Consider the following 26,363-nt stretch of genomic DNA (forward strand, 5'->3'; position numbering starts at 1 on the left):
AGTAAAAACAAAAAGCTCATTTATAAAGTGAGCATTTTTCAGCTGAGAGACCTGTCGTTTAATAGTTGCTAACAGTTGAAAACACATTTCTTGACAGTATCCTTCAAAGTTGGTAATGACAACGACACCCATGATTAGATAATTGACTTTTTTTCCCCCTAAGTGTATGTTATCACCCAGTGATTTAGGTTTTTAATAAAACAAATATGTGCTCCACGTATAATTGGGGTCTCTTTTAAAATTAAATTCTTGGATGGGTTAATAAATCTGAGAGAACTATGATTAAGAGATGTGTGTGTCAGCACTGAGTATTGTATTGTGGGAATCATGGTGTCGAATCAAACGGGCACATAGTATTGTTCTCTGTGCTGCCGAGTTATTGTTTGGACCATGGCTCTGCATTTTCATTGGTCACGCATGGTACCACACAGTGTTCTGGGAATTGCTTGGGTACCAAGAAACAGCTGTTTTCTCTATATTACTGTTTAATGTATCATCTTCCCTGCAAGTACACACCAACGGCAACGATAACAGCAGCAGGGAGAGGTGAGGACGGGTCAATGATCCTGTTTTCATGCTTGCTCATACTAACATTAAATTTCTTTATTTCACACAGTTTCGCCCCCAGGGAACCCAGCCGTCCGACCAGCCTGCTGCCTGCTGACTGGAGCATGGGGTTAGGTTCAGGGAAGGAGGATGACCTCTTACCTCTAGGGCTGGAAACCCTTCCACTCAGACTGATGCTGCAGGATTGCACGGCTGTCAAAACGCTGCTTTTAAGACTGAGACGAATGTTGCAGGAGGTAAGCGATGCACAACCACGCTGCCACAAACATGCAGACTCCTTTTTTGAGCGATCTCATTTTTTATTGCAATAGGAGCGGTTAAAAAAGAAAAAATTAATAAAAAGCAATTTGTTCTGGAATCAGTGTGCACAGCGCTCCTCCCACACTTTTGTTTAATCAGCGTTATAAAGTCCTGTCAAAGGGTTATTTCGAGACTTTGAAAGGTCTCCTTAATTTCTTTGTTTTGTTAATTTAATGAGATTCTAAGTCGGGAGGAGGAAACTGGGTGATGTATTCAAGTGTCTGCCATAATACTCTTTATATGTACAGGGACACACACACTTTGCACACAATAATCCTCCTGTCACAGACTATTACTTTGCTCTTTAAATGCCTTAGCCTATTCGGAGCTGAAGTTCTACCTCAGGCTACAGGACCATCTCAGTGTGAATGTTTGGAACTGGGTAAAATTACATTCACACTATTACAGATGTGATTAGCTGGAATGGTCACTTAGTAAGGCGCTGACACGTTGCCATACTGTGGCCTCGCAAGGTTTAACTACACAGACAGGATCCATATTAACTCAGCAGTCTCTTCAGTGGTTAATCTGTGTATCGCCAGAATTTGTAATAATGCAATATTATTCTTGCTTAAAAAACATTTTTAGTTTATCGCATATTGATATTTTTCAGGAATGTGATGATCTTGTAAATGCGATTTATAGTTACAGGTTGCAGCAGAAATAATTGCAATTTTTGTTTCACCTTGTAGTTCATGTCATACTAGAAGAAAAGTTACCTTTTTGTTGTAAAAAAACAAAGGCCTAATGATTGCTTTACAAAAGGTTTGTGAGGACGGCTTCAAGAAGCATTGTGATTCAGAAACAGGTGTACACCTACTACTAAAAATTCTTTAACAAAGACATAAGAAGAGTTAGAAAGAGAGAGAGAGTCACAGAAAACCTTCAGTATCTTTTAAATCTCTAAAAGATCAAAGCCAGCAGTTGCAGTCCACTGAGGCATGTATATGGCTTTCTCCTGATCTCTTTGCTGTTTTTTTCTCCCAGGACCACTGTCAGAAAGACACAACAACAATAAAATAATAATTTGTAGCGTGATATAAAAACTAAAGTTGCGATGAAAAAAAACAAAAAAAAACTAAAGGGGATTGCGAGGGAGGCGAGGAGCAGCAGAAGATAAATATGAAAGAGGAGCTACTTTGCCCTCTTTGGTTTCTTTTCTGTTTTATTAACTTGCAAATTATGTTATTGTCATGATCTTTGGGTTTTATTGTGGTTTGGTGTTTTGTTGCTATCCCTTCATGTTTTAAGGGGTGTACTAAAATTACAGAATTGCCAACTTAGCTGGTTATGTTTACCTGAAAATGGATTTTTCAGTGGGTCAAAAGAGGGTTTATTTTAATTGCAGGTAATACGCAGACTGTATTGCCAGCTTTGAAGCACTTTATGTTCAGAGAGTTGGGTTAAATTGTCTGGAAAAAAAGCACAAGTGTTTCACTGAATATTTTCCTGTTGTAATGTTTAAGATAATAAAATCAGAGTAAAACAACATTGATAAGTCATCAGGTAGTCACCATAGCCGGATGCTTTGGCTTGTATGTCACATTACCATCGGAAACAAAATGTTCAACTGAGGATCTAGACTGAGATGTTTACATTTTTAATGTTTTGCTTGCAATTGTTTCATTAAACTGCTGACATTGGGTTCAACAAGAATAAAACAAATCATTAGTGCAATACAAATTACCCAGTACTAACCATTTTTATTTGATTTGGTCATAAAAGTGAATCACAATATTTTCTTAAGTATAATGTTATAAAGTTTAAGGGTTTTCTATCAGCTGACATCACCTAAACATCAGGTATCTATGAACTTACACGGTTAACAACCCTCTCTTGCCTTATGGTAGTTATTGTAGTTTTGCTGTAAATGTTATATTATCAGCTCCAACCTTTTCATTTATACAACCTGCTGTTCTTATGAGTGGTCATGGCAATCAGTGTATTTAATGCTGAAGGAGTGTCTAATGTCTCAGTGCCTCACTTCTTCTGTACCCTCCACTTCTTATCTTTAAACAGCTGTAAAGGCAATCAAAATTCTAAATTGAGTCTCTTACATTTCCTGCATCTTTTCTGCTGCTTTAAATGACTTTAAATGGACTGTACTTACATAGTGCCTTTCTAGCCAACTGGGCTACTCAAAACGCTTCACAACACAATCTGTTCCCTCATTTACCCATCCACACAGCACTCTGCTACATCTCTACAAAGCCAACCTAAATAAATCATTCTATAGAAGCCTGATCAGTACATCAAACTCCATTCATACGCCAATCGGGCACACATGTAGGGATTCAGTGTCTTGCCCGGGGACACTTCAACATGTGATTTCTGCCAGGAATCGAACCTCCAACTCTCTGATTGGAGGATGACTGCTCTAACCACTGATCCACAGCTGCAAACTTTCATAAAACACTGTAAAAACCCTAACCCTAATGTGTTTTTTTTTTTTTTTTGATATTCCTAGGTTTTGCTTAAATCTAGTAAATTAAATGAACCAGTTTAGACGATGCACCTATGGTGAAGACTTGACTTTAGACTTTGCCTTTTAAAAAACTGAAGTTGCTCAGTGAGACCCAGTTATTTCAAGCTGTGCCATAAAACTGTCTATTAAGGGTTAGGGCCTTTTGGCTCAGGGCTAGGGTCAGGGTCTCCTCAGGGTTTAAGGGGTTAGTGTCTTTTGGCTGAAGGCTAGGGTCAGGTTCTCCTCGGGGTTTAAGGGGTTAGGGCCTTTTGGCTCAGGGCTAGGGTCAGGGTCTCCTCAGGGTTTAAGGGGTTAGGGCCCCTTGGCTCAGTGCTAGGGTCAGGGTCTCCTCAGGGTTTAAGCCACAGAAGGGCAAAAAGGACAAGAAGTAACGAAACATGTCAGTGTCTGTCTTGCAAATTAGTGACAACATAGTTGCCTAGTCGAATAATGGGAGTGCTTGTTTTTACACAGGCATTCATGAACACAAGCCTGATAATACTGCGCTTCTCACTATTTTCAGTATTTACTGTGCATCATATTTGTCACATTGGCACTTTTGGCCAACCATGCTCAGCCTGCTCTTAAATTATTTCTCTTTCAGCAGTTTATCCTCTTGGCTGCACGGAGGAACATTTCTAAATTGCAACTGTCTGTGTGTGCTTAAACGCAGCCTAACACAATGATCCTCATTTGTCAACGTCAGCCTTGGTTTCTAGCTAAACCGTCATGTCCCATTTGTTACAGTACATACTCACGGCCCTTGTGGACATTGTACTATATCTGTACATGCACTACCAGGCCCGAGTCCTTTCCACTCTAACCTCCGAGGCAGCCACTTGTTCAGTTATCGGTTTTTTGGAAAAAAAGAATTGTGTCATACAGGAGCAAAGGCGCTACCAATCAACATGTGTAAACGTTTTTGTGTACTCCTAGAGGTACACACTGTTACTGTACAGAAAAGAAAACCGCTCTGGGAAAAAAAAAGACTCAGAAATAAAAAGAGTGTTTTCTATCTTAAGTCTTTCCATAGTGTGTTTACTCAAGAACTAAATGTGATAATATTTTGATTCTGGGGTCTTTTTTCCCCATAGAAATTCAAAAGTCAATGAGTAGCAGAGAAAATGAATGCCCCTTTTCTCACTTCAAGGTTTTCATTTCTTGATTTAGGTGATGTGAGAGTGTGATTAAAGGTGTGCATCAACTACAAAACCTGCTTTCCTTTCTAAAGCCATTCATCATCTGTAGACATTCAGTTTCAGTGTAGTGCAAGTCATTAAATTCATGGCTCCCCTGCAGCCAATTCTTAAATCTGAGAGGCTTTTTACTGAGCCACATCTAATTGTAGGGACAGTTGTGTGTTAAGGCCTGTGGTACAGAGGTGACCTTAAGGAGAATGTGTTTGTGTTAGAGAAGGAAAGAAAGAAAGATGCTGTATGTGTGTGTGTGTGTGTGTGTCAGTGAGTGCACGCCTGTCTCTCTACGTAGGGAAAAGCATTGATCACAGATGACACATTGATGGCCTGGCGCCATAGCACACCTATAATTCTGATAGGGAGGTGTGTGTCTTTAAAAGGTCAGCCAAACCAATAAACCATCAAGTTTATAGTGTGGAAAGATTGGGGCTCCAATGTTTCCCCCAACTTACTTCAAATAGGTCAAAAGTGCTGGATTATAGAGACTTCAGCCTAAAAAGTAACTTGGTACAGCATTAAGAAAGAAAACATACTGGAAATGCAACAGTCTGGAGTAATACTGTGCAGTACACAGCTTTATCTAATTCTCATCACTAGTTTTAGTTTCCTGCAGTGTATGAAGTTTTCATATTCCACCTTGCTTCTGTTGTTTTCACTGCTAAGCAGTTCATAATGACTATTTAACAAACTGGGCTCATTAATGCTGTAAAACTGCAAGAAACTTACGAAATACCATGACAGTTCTTGTTCTCACTGCCCAGCACTCGTGTTAGGAGTCAATTTATGCCGTAAATCTGTTCGCCCTTTCTATTTTTCTTATTTTATCTTTACATTTTACCTGTCATGTAGTGGTGTCATGTCATTACTGAGCAGAGCTGCATCAATACCAGCAGTCCTGGCCGAAGACCTCATTTTATCGTTCCCTGCTTTCCCATATGTTCTATTGAAGCCCTCGCTGGTGACATTTAGTCTGGCGTCTGATCTCAGATGAACTATGTTTCTGTGTGTCTGCATGCCTGCTCGGGGCTTCATGTTCATTCATTGTCACCTGAATGAATGCCTGCATGGAGCTTTTGTGTGTGTGTGTGTTTTGGAAGCCCCCTCCAGCTAGCTTTGCTTTCTGCCCAGTTGCTACCTGTTTTGTTGAGCATTGCCAAAATGTGTCTGACTGCAACTGGAATCAGAGATTATGTGAGAAACCAAATGGAAAAAAAAAGCACAAAGCTTTTTTTTCCCCAACCACACTTTTACATTTTGTTAAAAATAAAAGCGGTTACAGTTGATATCAATAAAAATATATCAAGCAAAGAAAATGTGGTTAAGAATCACGGTGTGTTAATGAGCCTCTTGTCCTTGTTTTAGCCCTCCTGTTTTTGTACCAAACAAGTAATCAGACTTCTGCTGTAGTGTTTTTTTCTTTATACAGCTTGACAACAAAGTTTTGCAAGATGACTCGAAAACATTCTGCAGTTTCCAGTTTTCTTGTAAACTGACATCTAGCCTGAAATCTATCTTCTAAAGTTTTCTTTTTTTTTACCCCCAACACCATTTCCTGTTCGTCAGCCTGGTGCACATTACACAGGTTGTGTTGCTGGTGTTCTTATGCAGGTTTGTGCTTTTGTTTCTCCACAGAGCACAGAGCCAAGTCCTGCCAGCAGCCTCCAGTCTCTCCCCATCAGCCCCTGCAGTGAAAAGTCCCTTCCATTTAAGGTAACGTAAAGCATACGATTTTATCTCCTCATGGCAGTATGGCTTTGTACTTCAAAACGTTTGTTTGTAACAATATTCTGCTGTAATATGAAAATGAAGGTAACAGGCAGAAATGTTGTTTGAAATGTGTCTTATGTTTATTTAAGCAGTTGTAGTGATTGAAAACAATTTTAAAGAAGCAAAAACCAACAACCACTGATTGAGACTGCGTGTCATTTGTGATTGTTACGTATAGTTCAGTATTCTTTACAAACAGTGGCTCCCATGGCCCAAAAATCTAATGAAAAGAGATAGATATGTGCTTCATAGTTCAGTTGATTCACCTAATCCTTAGTTTTTGACCTTAAGAGTTCATTTGGTTTGACATTTTAGCTTTGATATATCAGCAGGGCAGATGCATCTTTCCACCCTGCATGAATGTTGGCAACTTCCTGCCTGCCAGCCTTAAGAAGACAAGCTTAAAGTTATAAAATACTTGACAGTTTTGTTTTACAGTTTACTATTTTACTGTTCAGAGTGCTGAACCCGACAGGGAGTGCAACTCATGTCACAGTTAGTCTGAAAGGACCGGATGTCAGGAGCCATTTAAAGTTCTCCTCCGAAGCAGCTGGTTGGGTCAGTTCTCAGTTTGACAGTGGTGGAAGCGAGGCTTCAGTTTCAGCAAGGAATTGTGAGTTTTGCTGATATTTTCACAGAATTACTCAGATTTCTACCTTTAAAAAATGTGAAATTCTCTTTCTCATACGCACACTTCTTTTTAAACGATATTTAGTCAACATAAGAAGCATTGTGAAAAAAGCATGTTTAAAAAAAGCCTTATTAAGAAATTTTAGTCCCTGTTATATTCCTCTGTTTGAAGCTGCAAACTCCCTGTTCTGCTAGTGATCTCTCAAAAACTTCAGAGAGCACTGATTAATATAAATCTAATCTGTTTAAGTTTTAGCTATGTAACCATCAGGCTACATTTAGTTTTATCTTTGCTTTTAGAGAAACATCATACAAGCAGCAATAAAACAAAAGAGTTGAAGCTTTATGGACAGTTTGTTTATACAGGAGATAATTGTGTAGTACAGTATCTTATATTCCTAATACATTCTTGCACGAAACATAAAATCTTCAATAAATCAAAATTATTTTTAAAAGTTACTTTTACCTCTGTTGGACAGCTGTAATGAAGTGTAGTATTTTCCTCCCAACCGAAGTGAATTATGATTATTAAAAACAAACAACTGGAAATATTTCACTTGTATTCTGGTGTGTTGAAAGATTAAAGCAAAAATAATTGTTTGCATCTCATCACTATTTGTCTTGTCATTTGGAGACACATTTCTGTGGCAGCGTGTCTTTATTGAGTTTTAAAAATTGTAAATCGTAAACTTCATTTCAAACAGCCGTGACTTGCTGTGTGATTTAAAACGACGAATCGTTTTCTTCAGATGGTATACCGGGTTTTTGTTGAGCTCAGTTGTTCTGCTTTTTGTTACAGGCGCAGATCAAACCCTCCTCTCACAGAACTGCTAAATTACACTGGGCTGGCTTGTTTAGTTAAAAGAGCACAGCAGTGTGTCTGCGATCAGAAATATAAAACTGAATTATTCTTTGATCTCTGTGTCTCCTTCAATCGTAGCCTTATCATAACAATTAATGCTGAATCAATTAACTGAATCATAAAGAGATCAAATACAAGGAAAGAGAGCAGTGGGGCAAGGCATGTAGAGCAAAGCGGCAAGTGATTTAAAAAAAAAAAAAAAAAAGAGACGCACAAAAAGAGTGATGAAAAGTGAGTGAGGTGGGAATAAACTGATGAAGAGAGAGAGGAAAGTGGCCTGCATGTCTTAACAGGCTCCAGACCTCCTCTGTGAACGAAGTCCATCAGAGCTGTGCGATCTGGATAAGATTTATTAATCTCAGTAGGAAGCATATGTGTGGGTAGCTACTGAAGTGCCTGAATGGATGTGAGTGTGTGAGCAGGGTTTAAATCTATCAGGGGAGGACTTTTGGCAAGCTTTTCATTGAAATATACCATAGTTGGGTTGCTGCAGAGTTCTTATTAGTCTGTCACAGTAGAGAGTATAGTCCCAGCTCTGTGATGCTGTTTTTTTTCTTTTCATTATGTCATTTTGAAGTTCTTCAGATGTAGCGTTCGAACACATTGCCATTAAAAATGTAGCATGGCGTTATATCGAGCGTACCGCTTCTCTCTGTATGTGTGCACCTTCGTTTGCGTTTCAGTGTTTGTTTTACTATAAGGGTGAAAAAAATTGTTGTCAGTATTTTCACTGTGGGTTAGCGTATGTTTGTTTGTGTGTGTCTGGGTATGTGAGTAGTGGAGAGAGAGAGAGATTTTGTGCGAGTGCCCTCCTTACTGACCTACATGAAGTATCAGTGTCAGCTGGATGATAAGGAAAAATTAAAAATGTAGGCTGGGACACAGCTTGAAGACAGCAGCTATGGCTTAAATTTTCCCCAAATATACACATGAACACAGAGGAGAGATTGGGGAAAAAAATTGGACCAGAAGAGATTAAAAATAAGAATAAAACAGGAAGAATAGTTGATTGATGCCGGAGAGTTGCCAGAAACATTTTCTGGTAAGAATCGAACTGTGATGATTTTGCAGTTAAAGAGGCAAACACCATAATCATCTTGCTAAGAGTCCACTCCAGGAAAACTCAAGTTTCTACCAGTTGTATGGGCTTTCGCTGACATCTTGATGCCTAATTTCAGCACTAGCTCAAATGTAACAGGTTACAAAATTAAATGTGATGGAAAAATACAGAGGGAACAAAGTACAACGACTGTGATTAAGTTTGTCCTTTATATATTTGCTTGTATTTATTAACAAAAATAAAGTTAGTAGAAGTTCCTACTAATATTTAAATCTGAACTGAACAGCAGGCAACTCCAAGAACTGTTCAGTGAAGATGCCCAAACTCGTCTTGTCATCCCCGTAAACCAAATGAAAGAATGCCATCAAACACAAAAGGGATGAGAAGCAGTTTCTAAACAATGTAGTGAGTTTTTCTTTTGAGCATTTCTGAACAAACTGGTCTTCGTTTTGGTCATAGTTCTCCCATGCATAGACACTCACGAAAAATGGTGCTTAAAACCTCTGTTTTAATAACTAAATTTTCAACATATGGTAAGTTTGATGCCAGCAAAGAGCTCTTCCAAAGCCATCTGGCTCGCTGCTGCTCCTAGTTTTGATTGTATTGTCAGACAGAGGCCCTTTTGATTTTGCATCTGCATTTTCCTGCAGGGAGAATGAGCCACTCCACTATTGTGCAACGTTTCTTCTGCCTAGAAATAAGCTTGGCTGCTAAGTAACTCGCCTGCATCGCCGTATCAGACATTTCCACACAATCTGACACGTTCTTCTGAAGAAAGTCACGTTTTTTAAAGCTGACCAACCAATCCACCACTAAGTAACTGGTTACTCATGACCGAGCATGGTGAGACCAAACGTCAAAGGCAACTTTAATAGAACTGTTTGATAGGTAATGTGCACTTTTGTATTGTTCTGTGTAGGAAAAAGATTCATTTTTCCTTCACAGTATTAAATATCCTTTTGACCATCATTGAAGACCATTGATTCACCCTAAGGATTCTCATCATTCAGCGTGTGCAAAAAGACAGTGGGTTCAATTGAGTCAATGTTTATATTTTGGGGGGAATTTAGTGAGTGCAATGTTCCCATGGAATAAAATTATACTCAAAACTTACTGTAAATGCCTGCTTGTGTAGTTGTATTTTGTAATATGTGGTTGTTCAAAATTTCCAAACGTCAAAAATTTTCTGTTAAGCCACAGGTAGGCCATGGCACAGAGCAGGGAGAACAATAGATGGTAAATGTTGTGCTGCTGGGGTTGTCATCACACGTACACACATTGTGTAGTTAAGGGAAAACAAACAGCATTTTGTATTTAACATGTTGTAAAAACAGTGTTCACTCACTTAGGAACAGTCCTCCAGAACATTTTGTATTTCAGATTATTAAATCGTGTTACGTGTTGAAAATATGCATTGTTTCAGCCGTATCATCAGCCTGCATTCAGGGTTAAGAAAATGTCAGACTGCATCATGTTTGCATACAGTTTCTTACTCGGAATTTGTATTTTTTTTTAAACGGAAACGTCTACAATCTCACCTTGTGCATTCAAACTTTCCTCTCGCGCACAGCAGTAAACATAATGCTTCAATTAACTTCTCTGCGGCTGTCTTGGCAACATTTTTGCAAGATTTAGCGCGCCTGCTGACTGTCACAGTCACTAGTACCGCCCTGTGAATGCAAGGTCCTGCTCTCGTGACACCGGCGCTCCTCGACGCTCCGACTGGGTTTTGTCTGAGGCGGAGTGCAGCTGGCAGCACCGACTGGGACTGAACCTGCCCTGGCTTTGTTGTTGTTACCAAGACAAAGGCTATGTGAGAGGGGAAAAGAAAATATATTCTGTTATTTGTGGCTTTCTTCTACTTTTCTTTGTTGTTAGAGCCTTCGTGTCTGTTTGATTTTTGGTAAGAATACAACCTAGCAATGATATGTTTGCATTATTTCTTCTCATGACAGGTGGAGGTTTCATTCTAAAGATCTCAAAGTTTGTGTCATCTGATCAAAGGAAAAAATCTGATGTTTAATAAGGAAGAGAGCAGCAAGAGCTGAAGTGTTCGAGATTAGGCAGGAGACAGAGCTGTGGATGTATATGTACAGAGAAGAGCCTGAATAAGACAGTGGGAGGCAGAGGCTAATCTTTGACACAGCTAAAGGCATGGAAACAACAGAAAGATGAAGTCGCAGTGCTGAGAATAGCACACATTACCTTACAATGTAAAAGGATTGAAGAGAAATGACATGAAGGAGAAAATGTCTGTGGGAAGTGTAGGTGTTGATGTTGTCATGTATATATATGTAGTCCAAAAGATTACATTAATTTAATAAGAGAAAAAAAAGATGGAGGTCAAGGGGAGCAAACATGAAGAGATACTTTGATGAAGAAGGAAGTCGAGAAAGATGGTTAGAAGATTGAAGAAAAAAAATTGGGGATTGAGGGAGGGGCGAGAGGAAAAAAAGTTAGTCCTGGCACTCCAGAAGACGATTCTGTGGGTGTAAAAATAATCTACGGTAGCCACCTGAGAGGCTGCCATGTCACAGTGCGCCCTAGTTTAATTTAAACCCAATGCATATGACACTGTTTTTTTTTAAACCAGATTTTGTCCCAGTTAAAGTTCTCTACCGTATTTTAGAAGACAGGAAAAGGAACTCATCCTTGAGTTGCTGTCAGTGGTGTATTCCGAGCAACAGTGCGTGAGGAAAATGGTCTAAGACAGCAACTTTTGTTCCAGCAAAATTGAACTGACTTTTTTTGTACGTTACCTTTGTTTCATCAGACACAAATGTCTTTTCAAAAGAGAAACATTCATCATTGTGTTGGATGGTACATAATTATATGAAATACGTGTAACTCCAGTGGGTTTAAATGTATAATTATTCGCTACTTCCAGTACGAGGTTTAAAGCAGTGCCTCAATGCAGAAAAACATACAAGTATAGAAAATGTATGAGAATACTAAACTCATGCATTACAAATTGTTTATTAGCACACATGTTCACACACATCCAGAGTACACAAACGTGTGACAGACATCGACATAAAAAGTAAAGCAGTGAAACAAAACTGATTGGCAGGCTCTTCTGTCTACTTTCATCTACATTTTGTCTCCTGTTTTCCTTTTTCCTTCTAGAAAATCTTTCTTCAAACCAAGTTTCTCTGATTTTTCAGCTACACCTACAGCCAGGATGACCAGTAAATTCCGCCTGTCACAAACTGCAGTGGGTTAATAGAAGACAGAGACTCTAAGATTGAATTTAAAAAGAAGAGTTACCAGGATTTGGTCTCCATATCTTATGTAAAATTCCTGCTTCTCCGAATTACTGTTCCTCTGATAAGTCTACTTGAGATAAACCCCAAACCCGTTTTAGTGAGATTTGAATGAGTCTTTTTTTTTTTTTCTTTTTTACATTTTCGATTGTTCATCCCTCTTACATGCTATAAAGCTTCTCAGCCTTGAGCTGATTGCAGAAAGAACCGACTATCTGTGCAGGTAAAATAAAAAGATGATTTCTCAGCCATAGCCGTTTCACATGCTGCCAGAATGCTCAAAACTGTGAGAAAAACGCCAACATATTTTGTATTATTTCCTTTATCCTAGCATTCAGATTTAAAAATTCAGTGCAGAAGTATAAACAACTATAAAGTTGTTTTACTGCTTTTTCCCCCTTTTTTTTCCTTTTTTCACAGAGCCCAGATTTACTCAGATTACACAAACAAGTAATGTTACATAGACCCTTTCAGAGTATTTCTAGTTACATTTGCATTGTATAAAGTAGGAACAACATTAAAGCTTCTGTAGACACCAGAAGCTTTAATGTTTAATGTTTAACACCAAATTTGTTTAAAGGACACATTAAGCATGTTTAAAACACATTTCTATTTAGTCATTTTTAATATGGCACATTTTTGTATCCTGTACTATATTTAGATTTATATTAAATTATAAAGATAAGACACATTTGTGCCTCACTTTGCATGGTGGTATGTGTCCAGAAAGACTGAATCGTAGCTTTTTTACATACAACCGTGGCTCCTCAAGTTCCATTAGCAGTAAGAGTAATTCAAAGACAGTTGTCTCTTTATTTTGAAAAAAATATACTATATATAATGCCTCCTCTTCATTTTCTATAAAAAGACCAAGGTAACATTTTTTTCTGTGTGTATGTATTATTAGACTTAGTTAAGAGGGTCGTTTGTAAGTTTAAATTAGTTTCACATCACAAGTTGTATTTAAAGCACTGCACATATATGATAAAACAGAATCTAAAAGCAGTAAATTCTAAGGTTTAGAATACATAAGGACAATAAAATACAATCCTTTGCCAACTCTTAACGTGTTCCTTTTACAGAGAATCCATACTGAGTTATGAAAAAAAGATGTTTGAATTTCCTACCACCCACACTTGAAATAATTTCCAAAACCACCTGAATCTTAAGAAACTTGTGCCACTAAATAAAGATGAACAAATTAAACATTACAGACATCGATATATTGAAATTGTTATGAGTCATCAGTCTTTCCACTGTTTATCATGATCGCAGCAATAATCTAATAAGTACTTAGATTGATGCTTACTTAGTTTTGCAGTGTTTATAGTTTTAATTGCCCTGTTGTTGGACTTATAGTATGTTATAAATAATCCTTCTTTTTGTTTGTCTTGTGTAACTTTGCTTTTTTGAGCTAATGCTTGTTTTGACTTGGAAACTCTTGTTAAAGGGATTTTTAAATTTCAAGAGTCTCATATTTGGATGTATTAGAAACTTAATCAGAATGAAAGATGTGAATACATCTGTTTTGATTTAACAGAAATATGGTCTAAAAATATAAAAAGGAGGTCCATTTCAGAAAAGAAGGTCTTGATAAAACAAAGCTCCCACTGATGTTTTATTTAATTTAGTAATAATCCAGAGATCTGTAATCTCTTTGACCTGGTCGGTCTATGAGGAGTTATTAGAAGGGGATAATTAGGATGGTGGGAGTCTGTGAATGTTTTATTAATAAAAAAAGTACAATCTTAAAGTCAGCGGGGTAGCATGTTCCAGGAGCCAATTTAAAAGAGCAAGAAGAGACATAGTTTGATACAATTTTCTAGTCCTCCTTAATATCCTGACAGCTGTTTTAGCTCATCTTAATTTGCAAAGTTTTGATTGAACGAGAAAGTTGAAGATAACTATAGAAAACAAGATATATGGCAGTCACATTTCCATCTTAAAGACTTAGGTGCAAGGCTTTAATCAGCTTTAAACTGATAACATGAACGTACACACGAAGCAGCAGGAATAAAATTAAACCCTCAGAGCACTTGTATCAGGTGTTCATTTGCCTGGAGCAGCCTACGCACAGAGACAAGAGTTTCCATTTCTGGACTCAAAGATACAGTTTTCATAAACGTATCTTCTAAGATGCAGAAACGGTATTTCAGGTAAGTACTGTGCATCTTTTAATTTAAAAGTTAATATTAAAGTTTATTTTTTTAATCATTACAACTAAAGACATATTTGCACGCTGGTGTAGATTCTCAGTCATTCAGGCCATGGTAAATTCAAAAAAGGTTAAAAAAAAACAAAAAAACAACTGGACTTCTATTCTGTAGTTGAAATAGAATAGACGAATAGAAGTCTAGTTGTTTTTTTTTTGTTTTTAACCTTTTTTGAAGACACATTTGTACCTTTTTATAACTTTAGTCTGCACGGTGGTGTGGTTGTTAACATTGTTGTCTCACAGCAAGAAGGTTCCTGATTCAGTGATTCGACTGGGCTCTTGGAGTTGGGCTGCTTCTTTTGTGTGGTTTTTCTAGGTGCTATACTTCTTCCCACAGTTAAAAACACGTGTTTGATTATTATTTGACATTGTTCCCACATCGTTTTTCCAACAAGAACATATTGTATCTAGAATTCAGTTCAATTTATTCATATAGCATCAGTTCACAACAAGTCATTTCAAGATGCTACACAAATGCAAAGAGGTCAAACTCAGTTTTACCTGCATGGTCTACTTCAATGTAGTTACTTCCAGTTTGGTTTTATTACAACTAAATCCACTAAATTCAGATTCATATTCATGTCTAGTTACATACAGTTCAACTCAGTCCACTACAGTCAGACTCATTAAATTATAAAATGGGAATTAGTTCTCTAAGGAAGCCAGCAGATTGGATTTAATTTTATTTTCACATTGTTTTAATCTTCTTTCACTTCAATTAACCCCAGAATTAGGAGGTATACATGTTGAACAATTTGTATAATCAGGATTTAATAGGAAGAGATATAAATTGCTCAATAACGTCCATCAGGAAATCTACGAAAACCAAGATTCTTTGATGGGCCATTATCTTTTAGAAATTTAATTCAGTAGATAGTTGTCAATCTATGACTTGTTGTGTACTCAAAACTTGGTCAAAAATTATGTTAAGTAACAGACAATGTTACAGACAAACAAATCCAGAAAATTAGTTTTAAATAAAATTACATATATGGAAAACGTGTGAGGAGTAGTTATTTCTCGTCCTTCACTTTATTGATAGCAACATTTTCAAATGTACATCAAGTTTCCAATATCAGATATGTGGCTATTTTAATACTATAGTCTTATTTCACTTTAGGCTTTTGTGTATGAATATAAACTGTATAAGGATCTCTGCATGGTTAGCCGTCTGACTAGAGTTTAGGTTATTTATTAGGTAGTCTGTTATACTTTTAGTGTGTGTGTATGCATTTGTAGATGTTCAAAAATTCTAGACCAAATTTAAAACAAAAAGTGATTGCGCATTTAAAACAGCAACTTCTTCCATCTGAGCGTGAGAGACCTTTAACCAGCAGCTCAAAGCTGTATGTTTTACTCTGTGAGGAAAAATAAATACATAAAAACCTCTAAAAGCTTCTCAGGCAACTCTCAACACTTTGCTATCTTGTTTAAAACAAAGCAATGGTTAGAAACTGTTATGGTCAATGTAGCGAGATGTCCTCCTCTAGTTTTTATTTTTATTTTTTATCCCATGCACTTGATGTCCATGGTCTAATATTCTTTTTCCTTGTATTTCTTGCCAACTTGAGGGGCAATGTGTGGGTGATTTAAAAAAAAAATAAAAAATAACCTTCACATTTTCTGATGGTGTGTTTCTAAAAAAGTAAGAAACTGTATGCGTTTTTTTTCCCCCCCAAACAGAGGGAATGTAATTCATCTCTCTACTCCTTCAGCTGGCTACTGATTGCAATTATTAAGAGGCCTCAACCTCTTTACAAAAGCAAATCTCTTTACAGAAGTGGATGCACTTCAATGGTTCTGATCAGATTTGTCCCTACTGAGGCCATTCCAATCACATTAGAAATAAATTCACATGTCCCACTTTTCTGCCCCAGCCTTCTATATTCAATTCAGGCTTGAAAAATTGGCTAGAATGCCACCTGATGGGAGACTTAATGCTTTTTGTTGTGCTTCCTTCAGCACCAAAGTAAACTTTCTCACTTTACTGTTGGGTTTGATGATATTTCTCTCCTTCAAATTATTTCTGCAGTGCAGTAAGTGGAGCTGCTCAGCAAGGGGTATATTAGCCAAATGACCACAGTGTTTGAGCCATGACATTAAGATTAAAGTTACCTGTCCAGCATTATGACATTCAACTCTGTGTCCTCACTTTGGCTTTGCTTTGCTTTGAATACTAAGGTGTTTCAAAATCTCATAAATATGGACATTTTCAAGTTTTCACAAGTTCCGTCATTTTTATACATCATCTACGCATAAAGTGTCACGCACTTTCATAAGGCACAACAAAATACCTGATGTGTGGCTTTAGCCAGACTGCTCATTTAGTACAGCCTTCATTTCTATTTGGGTGAGAATAATTTTAGAGGCTGACTAATGTGGTAATTGTCACACCATGGCACTGCTTTTTCAGTCCCATCTAAATCTCATGCTAGTCATTTTTGTGCTGCTTATGTCTGTGCTCTGGCAGCAGGAAAAATAAACGCTCCTATTATCTATAAATAACGTTATCTCCTCTGTAAAGGGGCGCATTCTCATTCAACGCCAGCGGGTTTTGTTTTTGTTAATTGTTTTCCTGGTTCCTAATGGAAAAGGTATTTTATAGGTTTTATCATGTGGCGGCACTTGGGAGAGCTTTTAGTTGGGGCCTCTTTGAAGTAAACGCAGACCTCATCATCAGTTGGACATGTCAAATGAGGGAGCCAAAAACAAATAAATAAATCAGCAAAACTTTCCCATGCACCTTGTGGATTTCTACTCTACTGGTGTTTAAAATTCATGGAAAGTCGCTACCAACTCTGTAGCTGTCAAGTTTGAGTGGAAAGTGTTTACTCGGGGAGAGTTGAGGAAATGAGACAACAGTTTCTAAAAAGTACATGCCACATTAACACCGTCTGACCCCGAGCTTCCCGTCCAAATGTCAGAAACTGGGAAACATGAACTTTCCCAGGCAAACGATCAGACATTCATATCACCTGTAAAGTTTTATTTATCAGGTTCACAAAGTTGATGAAGTGGCTAACAGTCTCCCAGTAGATCCATCCTTATACTGTTTTATTTTTCTTTTACTAAAAATGAGAGGACGGGTCTTAAACCAGCCATCAGACTCAGCCATTTCTGCAAATATGAACGCAGCGATCATAACTATTTAAACAAAAAACACCATCTGTTAACTCACATTACAACTAATGCATAATAGAAAGCAAAAGAGGAGTTGTAAAATAAATGGTTTTGTTCATTTTTAAAGAAAAAGAGCAGTCAGTTTATTATCACAGCTTTCACCAGAACTTTAGGATCTAAAAAAGTCATGGGCTGAAGCTAAACTTATTCATGTCCTCATCCCACACCAATCAAACAAAAAAATCAGCAAGACAAAAAAATACCAAACAAATTCTATAATTTGACTTTCATAAAGACCCCACAGTTCACACATATTACTGTTTACATTCTAACTCATTTTCATCTAGATTTTAAATCTATATTCAAGCCTAATAGTGATACTAACTTTGAACTGATTTGTATTATTGTATAATTTGACTCCCAGAACTAAAACACTTTTATATTTCTCATTATCTCTGTGTAAACTTCTACAAATAAAACTATGATGGTGTTCTTCCTCTAAATGTAATAAAAAGAATATAACAATGAACAAGATATTCTTCATTTTATTGATGTATACGACCAGTAAATGTTAAACATTTGCAGCGTATGAATATAATATCTCGAGATTCTTTTCAAATTACCTTATAGAATAATCTGAAAGTTCTTTTTTAAGTTTAGATATCAAGCCATTATTTGCTTTATATGCATTTTCTCAAATGTCAACGTGGTATGACATATTGCTTCACAAAAGAGGAATTTAATAAAGGCAGGCTCGACTCATAATTATTATTCCATACAAAGCGCAAAATAAATTCAGATAATATAAAACTTCTGTTTAAATGTACTATGTATGGTCTCCAGCACCGTTTAGGATCTATTATTGCACCAATTTATTTATTTTTTTTCTTTTTATCTATGAACTTCATAAGTTGTAACAAATTAGTGAGAAAACAAAGATCATTTAAAAAAACAAAAACAAACTTCGGTTCCAAAACTGAACCTTGAGGAGCATTATAGATTATTCTCCTGAGCTGTGAATTTGTGACATTGATTTTTACATCTTTAAATTCAATATTTCTGTAACAGAACTATTGTTTTACACCACAAAGGGTCAGGACTCAGATAGTTACTGATGTGTTATAATGAGTTTGTAAGTGGAGATGTTAGCTAATTTCTATACAGATGTCATTGCTGACAGATTTTTTTCTTTAGAATTTGAATTCTAGGGCAAATAAGGCAATGGTAGCTTCTTCTTACAGGTACTTGACAGAAATATTTTTTCTCCCTCGTGGTTTCCAGGGGCTTCTGTAATCATGCACTGGTTACATTTTCTCTTTTCTCAATTTTGATTTATCTTGAGGAAATGTTCCGGGCTAGCTGTCTGGTTTTGCATCAAGAAGGTCATTTAACGGATGATGGCATAGCTGTATTCCTCCCTGTGGTCTCTCTCCAACTTGCTGTGTGTCCTTTAGCAAGATAGCTCCCCATAGTTTTAGACCATCATACTCAGCCTGAGGCTCTCTCTGTCCTCTCCTTTGCTTTGCCACTGCCCCCTCCCCCCCGCCTTTCCCTAAGTTTCCCCCCATCATTTTCCTCCTGTTATCTTACCCCTCTTCTCTTCTTTTGCTTTTATGTCCTTGACGAGGTAATGACTGTCTGCCATTTCCTTCTGTCCATCTTATCACTCATTACTTACTTGTCTCTTTCTTTCTTTCTTTCTTTCTTTCTTTCTTTCTTTCTTTCTTTCTTTCTTTCTTTCTTTCTTTCTTTCTTTTGCTCTTTGTTGAGAATTTAAACACCTGTCAGTTTTAGAATTAAGTTAAATATTTTAATAAAAGCTTCTGGATCTAACTTCTTACTGTTGACCTCCCTCAGAGCCATCCTCTGGTGGCTTCCAGTCGCCTGGGTCGAAAGATGGCTAGGTGTTACAAAACCATGACAGGGAAAATGAGGTTTGGAGACATTTTTAGAACCATTCATAAAACATTTTCTTTTTGCCCCAGTCTATACTGTTACTTGTGAAAGTCGCTGTAAGAATAAAGTTATTTTTATTAGCATTATTATTATTCTGTACTGTATGTCCTCTGTCTTTGTAGCTCCTCTCCATCTTGCCTACAGTAATATCTCCTGACAGTGGAAGGTCATATTAAAGTGTTGTGTGCGACCATTGGATACATCAAGTTTATCACAGAGATGTTGCAAGAAGAGATCACATTCCTGCAGCAGGCACAAAATGACAACTTTATTACACATGCACACATCCTGCATAGAAAGGCTGGAAACAAATACTCTCATAAATACAAATAAAACACTTACAAACACCTTTGTCTTTTGTCCTCCTTGGCTTTATGCTTTTTTGTTGTTTTGTTTTTTTGGTGAGACTGTGGTCCTCTAAATAAATCTGCTGTTTTATCTATTATTATTTAACATAGCTCTCCTCTCTTGTGCTCAGGATCTCAACAAAGAGGAAGCCTTGCTGCAACAATTGAGAGAAAAGGACGAGCTGATTCTCAGACTCCAGAGCGAACTGGTAAGATTCGTTTACCAAACTTATACATACAGTATATTCTTGGACTTCAGTGGCTGTACCTTTGAGTATACATGACACAATCAGCATTTTTATGCTGTCAGACCTTCTCTTTGTTTAAATGGGGTCAAATAAAACCTTTTATTTATTTATGCCAAACCTTTTTGATTGATACTGAACTTAATTTTGACCTCCTGACACAACTGAAGGCTGATCAACTGCACTCATGGTCATATTTGCACATCCTTCCTACAATTATGTGAAGGTTAATCTAATCCAGAAAAGCAACATATATTTTAATATTATGTCAAGTCTTTGGCAAAGACTTTTGACTCATTGTTTAAGATTTAAAACGCTGTTAATAATAAATAAAAGCTCTATTTACGCTTTAACTCAGGCACACAAAGACACATAGACAAGACGGGTAAAAAGACGTTATATAAAAGCACAGGATAGAAAAACGCAATTCAAAATATAAAGGTGTAATGACAGTATTTATGCATTAAAATATAAAAAGCACAAATTAAAAATAAATCAGTTTACATACAGACATTTCATACACTGCATCCTCAGTCTACACGAACGGCAAGAAAAACTCACAGTGGAATTTGAGTCATCTCAGAAAGCCGAGATATTTCAATTTTAGATGATTTATGCTTTTTCTTTTTATTTTTTATTTTGCAAGACACTGAGTATGTCACTGAGGAGACGGTGACAAAAAAAAATTCTCACGAAAAGAAACTGAAGAAACAAATGAAAGAATGGCACTACTAAAACTTTTAAGTCATTCCATGAATGTCACATAGTGTAGCAGCAGAAAATCTGTTTTTTTTTTCTATTTATGCTGATATTTATTACCGTTTACTGCCAGTACCATTTAAAAACATGCTATTGGAACTACAGTCCTGACCCCCACAACGTTTTAAAAACTTGTCATTCTAAATAAGGATGGGAAACAATTTGTAATATCCATAACGGTTATCTGTACCATACTTATGAAATATGGAGATTTAAATACAAAATATATTGCCTAATACTGCCTTTTTGGAATATTTTAAAAACTTGATTCTTGAAGCAGCTGCAGAAATGCTCCACACAGCAAAATCTATTATCATTTGTCATCCACATGTCTGTAATTTGTCACCTGCTCTATCAAAGTAATGGAATGCAGACATTATGCCAGGCCTTAGCAGAATAATGTGTCAGTGTTAAAGCAGTGAGCGATGCCAGTACAACCCACTGACTTGAGTCTCATACGACATCTGTTTGTTTGATCACTTTTTGGCACTTGCATTAATTCTTTTTCACTATTTCATCTCCTTCCATCATCTCTCTCTATCTTCTTGTCAGCAGCACCTATCTTCATCTTTTGTCTTTTTAATTTGGCTGTGCAACTAATGCGGATCTAATACAGACTTGGGCAAATTTGCTAGCAAGATGACATACAGGTTACATTATTGACACCAATTTCTCTTTGCACTGAACACCTTCGTATCCTGATATTGCTTTCAGGGTGAGTATCCGTGTTCACAGTGTGAAATTTTTATTCTGCCTTATGCCTTATAGAAAAGATTGCTTTTAGAATTGTAAATCATTTTTGTGCGGGGCATCTCAGAAAAAAAAAAGGAATTCAATTTTCCATCAGATTTGAAATGCTCATTTATCCCTTCTTCTCCTTGATGTCTATAAAGGTTAAATAAACCTGAACAAATTAGAGTTTAACCATCTGGAAAAATGTTTGTTGTTTACGAATAAATGCATATTACCTAAATGGGTTAAGTCTGGGTCCCCTACAGCTAAAGTAGGGTATAATCACATACTTTTTCTTTCTCTGGAGAGGTTATCTGAAGTCTTAAGTGGGAGTAAAATGAATTTTAGCTGTTGTTTCCAAACCGTGTGTGTCAGCCATTGGAAAACTTGTTTTCAGTACGTGACCATCAACATTAATAAAGGTGGACGAAGCGACTCTGCCTTCTCCTGTTGTTCAAAATTAAACCCATACGGTTTGTTTTTTAGGAGCTGCCACGTTGTATTTTTGGAGCTATTCTGTGCCTAAGGGATGTGGAGCTATAGCCCTCATTATAAAAGTCCCACCTACACACCCTCCTAACTTGCTAACAAGCTGTATAACATGATACTTTTCTTTAAGCTTCAAATAACTAATTAAAACTAAATGTATGGGGGGGGCTTTTTTTGGAACATAAAACAAAAAGATAAGAACTAAGTGAATCAACAAAAATCCACACTTGGAAGAAAAAATAAGCTGAAGTGTACTTCCATCTTTCAGTCCTGTCTCTTGTTTTAATACATCCTGATGTACGTGACCATAAGAATTTCTAAACTTTTAATTTTTTTGTTACATATTAGTGACTCACACAAGTTTGGAATATCAAATTGACTGTCCACTATGTGTATAAATTCACCCAGGCATAGACTAGGGTTGTCACATTACAAGAATTTGAAGCTCATAAAAGTCTGAAGTTTCAGTATGAAACACAGATAAGTGAGGCAGCTTGGAGGAAGGGAGAGAGGTGTTGTCACAAAGGAAAGCAGCTTTGGGGCTGTCTGGATGAGCAACACAGTTCAGGGGGCAGCCAGGGGGCAAACCTGAAGGTGAACCGGCAAGGATGGTCAGGAGTATACCCAGTATGAGACAAGGACCCCTTAGGGGCATTTCAGGCAAGACTCCTGACAAGTGAAGAATGAACCCCTCAGGGAGGTGGAGAAGTGGCAGGTATGACAGACAAACCAGGGATTTCTCTGGCAGTCTAAGGCCTTTTGGGATAGATACAGTCTATAGGATTTGTGAAACAAAATGACTGCACACTCAGCACCAGGCAGACTATGAGCAAACTCTTAAACAGATGTTGACTGACTCCATTACAAGAACTTAGTGCATATTTATAGACACGTGGACCTGTACTTGCAGGACAACAGTTAACTCTTAACCGAGCTGAATGTTCCCATACCATGAGACCAGAACTTAATTAGGTGGAATGTGTGCAGACTGACAAGACATGTGCAGACGCTATGACAGTAGCAACATAAGCTGACAACTAATCTTGGACTGATGGAAGTTCCACCTGGACAGGAACAGGTGGGATACATACCCTAACCCTGGCCTTGTGAGGTGGACCTTGGCTTTGGCATATATCGACAGTTTGTGCTGTGACTGACAAAAAACTGAGGAAACTTGACATTTGAAAGACCAAATGAGAACTCATGAGCCTAAAATTTTACAACAGACATACACCATGTAATAGGGATGTCCTTGCAAAAAACAAAACAAACAAAAAGACAAAAACAACAACAACAAAAAAAAAACAGACCTGACACAGGACTGGATAGATGCATGTTGCCCTTCAGTTGAGCCATGCCAAGTTTTTGGCTAATATCTATTTTGGAAAAATATTTTTTGGAAAATAATATTTTATGTCAATGTGTGTATTATTCAGCTTTTTTGTAACTAAAAAAAATGCTGTATTCTTGGTTTCTTGGTTAGTTCTAAGTGCTTTATCAAACAGGAGACCTCTAAAAAATGGTCATGTACAAGTATCGGGCTGAAAACAAGTAAAAATAAAAAACAGGTAATGGTCAGAGTAAACCTTTGAAAGACCCTCTGAAAGCTGTGATCAATATTACTCAAGACCATTGTAAAATAAAAAAAAAGCCTGGCTTCTTGATAGCAAAATATAAAGGAATAAGTGGTGGCTTAACATTTTTGCACAGCACTGTATTTATGTGTATTAATAAATAATGGGTAGTTTCTTTTCTGCAGCCAAAGCTTAACCTTATTTTTATCTTTACCATATGCCCATGGCACATGGGGCACTGGCATTGCTTCAAATTTATGAAGCTGCACAGCTATGTGAGTGTTGTGCACTTGAACTTTGGTGAGGGTGTGTATTGTCTGCATGTGGGAGTTTTAGAGGAAAATTGTCCAGCCAAAGTGAAGTTAAAGTGCAGCATTTGAAGGAAAGGGCAACTCATCGCCATTGCTCTCCTTATTCTGCTCCCCGTCTGTAAAGCTGCCAGTGAAAACCCATTAATTATCTTATAGAAGGACTTGCTAGCTGGCTGGCCATCACAAGCTTTCACTTTTTATGAGTTTTCCTCCATCTTGGATGGTACTCAAAGTGCAACATTCAGCTCAAGAAAGCCTCTTTTGCTTTTTCTCTTAGTCAGCTATGATTAATGAAAACAGCTTTTTAACTCAATCTGACCTCACTTGTACTGAATTCGAAGAGGACAGTATATGTGGATTTAGAGCTTTACCATAAATACTTCTCTTTCATTCTCCTTACCATAAACCTTGTTTTAATTTGGGCAATTAATTGTAATTGAGGTTAATCAATTTCTCCATATGTCATACCCACTGCAACTTTCCACCCATTCTGTTCTCCAACCCACGAGCAGTTTCGGGAGAAAATGTCAGAATGATTAGTGACAACGTCGTAAAGTGCCCCCGGTGGAAATGGTGCTGGGTGCCTCTTAGGGCTTGCAACCTGCGTTTTAAAAACAATCACGTAGAGGTAAGAGAAGGGTTGGCTGGTTTTTGGTCAAGGTAAAATTGCTGTGTTTTGAAGGAAAGGGACAGTTCTTCTCTGACTACACCTCTATCTATAAATCTGTCTAAGGAAACCTATTAATTGTCTTCTAGAAGGACCCTTCTAGCACCTTGGTCAGCTTTATCTTTTGCTTGTTATGCTCAAAATTTCTGTAAAAATTATAATAATTTTCTATTTATGTACTTTATGGATGGATTCTCAATTTAGCCTTGTTTTATGACCAGTTGGTTATCCAGACAAAATGGTTGAACCAGTGGAATTGCATTGTATTTTTCTTTTAATAGTGATCAAAGTGTAGAAGCCAACTGCAACAAGTGTTGAGTGGAAGCAAGCCATAGATCTGCTGTGAGAGTAGTGGCTCGCATTTATTAGTATTTGATGTATTTTGGTGAGACGTGGACACAGTGACACAGTTTATGGTTGTGTGTTTGTTCTGTATGCAGGAGAGTGCCAAAGCTGCCCTGAAGATGAAAGACTGCCAAATGACTGATCGCACAACGCAAACAGAACACATGGGGCCAGAGGTAAGACGCTCACAGACAACACACACCGTCGCCCTGTCAGACTGAAACACACAATTGCTGCATTGTGCGCCTCATACTCATACACCTGACTCAGTTTCCATGCTACAAAAAAACGTATAAAATATTAGGCACTGTTTTCATAAAAATCTCTTCTTGGGTTTTTTTCCTGCCATATTTTCAAGAGCACCTTCCATCTCGCTCTGTTTAAAAACGTTTTCCTGCATATTATAGTCCACTATCAGCTCCTCCTTTTCTTCCTTCAAAGTCCTACAGCATTCAGAAAGAGTGCCGTTTCCTCCCTGCCTGCCTAATGCCCTCGGATGACACGGCCTCTTTGGCTTCTCGAAAGCCTGACAGTATGGGAACGCAGCAGACTTAATGGATGACTGTCTAAAAATGGCTGCCTGTAACAGAAACAGGAGCAGAGTTTTGGGGTCTGTCTCTTTTTCTCCCCTTTTTTTATTCTTTTTAAAACACCTTTTTCATCTCCTTCTCTGCTACAAAGGTTCTTTTATACTTTTAATCCGGTTGTGTATAAAGTTGGCAAGAAACACAGTTAAAAGAAAAAAAAAAAACCCTTGCCATTGTGTGAAGGAGTGGGTGCTCAAGACCCACACAACGCATTGACTTACCCACACAGATACACAAACACACAAGAAATATTGTTTGAGTTAACTGATACAACGTCAAGAGCAAAATGAATGCGTTATTTGGATGTGTCGGAATCAGTTTGCATTAGCAGCAATGGTTTTCAACCTCCACATGCCGTGTGAAACTACAGTGAAGAAAAAAGATCAATTCTAAATTATTTGGATGCTTACATAATGATGAGCTGTTTACAGTCTCAAAGACCGAGACTGTAGACTAATAGAAGTGGGCTATAAAAACCTTTTTTGAAAATTCAGGTTTTATGAATTAAAGCAAAGAGAAGTCAAGTTCTGCATGAGGTCAGGTCAAAAATGAGGCAGAGAAGTGTGGCAGATTTTCTGTGCATATACCTCTTTTATATATATATATATATATATATATATATATATGTAGCTGAGGCAAAAACTCTGGCATGGGAGGAGTTTGGAGAGGCCATGGAAAAAGACTTCCGTACGGCTTCGAGGCGATTCTGGTCCACCAAACGGCGTCTCAGGAGGGGAAAGCAGTGCAGCACCAACACTGTTTATAGTGAGGGTGGTGTGCTTCTGACCTCGACTCGGGACGTTGTGGGTCGGTGGGCCGAATACTTCGAAGACCTCCTCAATCCTACCTGCACGTCTTCCATTCAGGAAGCAGAGCCTGGGGACTTTGGGTCGGACTCTCCAATCTC

The 26,363-nt window shown here is 37.5% G+C and overlaps 1 protein-coding gene across 3 annotated transcripts in view; it reads left to right on the plus strand.

Moving 5' to 3' along the window:
- The window catches only part of ccser1 (coiled-coil serine-rich protein 1), a 113,306-nt gene that overhangs the window by 37,313 nt on the left and 49,630 nt on the right, over positions 1-26,363 (plus strand). For all 3 annotated transcript variants that reach the window (XM_017413924.3, XM_025005434.2, XM_017413923.3), the window contains exons 7-10: positions 617-803; positions 6,160-6,237; positions 19,879-19,956; positions 24,965-25,045. In XM_017413924.3, coding sequence (XP_017269413.1) covers positions 617-803; positions 6,160-6,237; positions 19,879-19,956; positions 24,965-25,045 — 424 coding nt within the window. The remainder of the gene's footprint in view (positions 1-616; positions 804-6,159; positions 6,238-19,878; positions 19,957-24,964; positions 25,046-26,363) is intronic.

Source organism: Kryptolebias marmoratus, linkage group LG1 (genome assembly GCF_001649575.2).
Source record: "Kryptolebias marmoratus isolate JLee-2015 linkage group LG1, ASM164957v2, whole genome shotgun sequence".
Classification (NCBI taxonomy): Eukaryota; Metazoa; Chordata; class Actinopteri; order Cyprinodontiformes; family Rivulidae; genus Kryptolebias; species Kryptolebias marmoratus.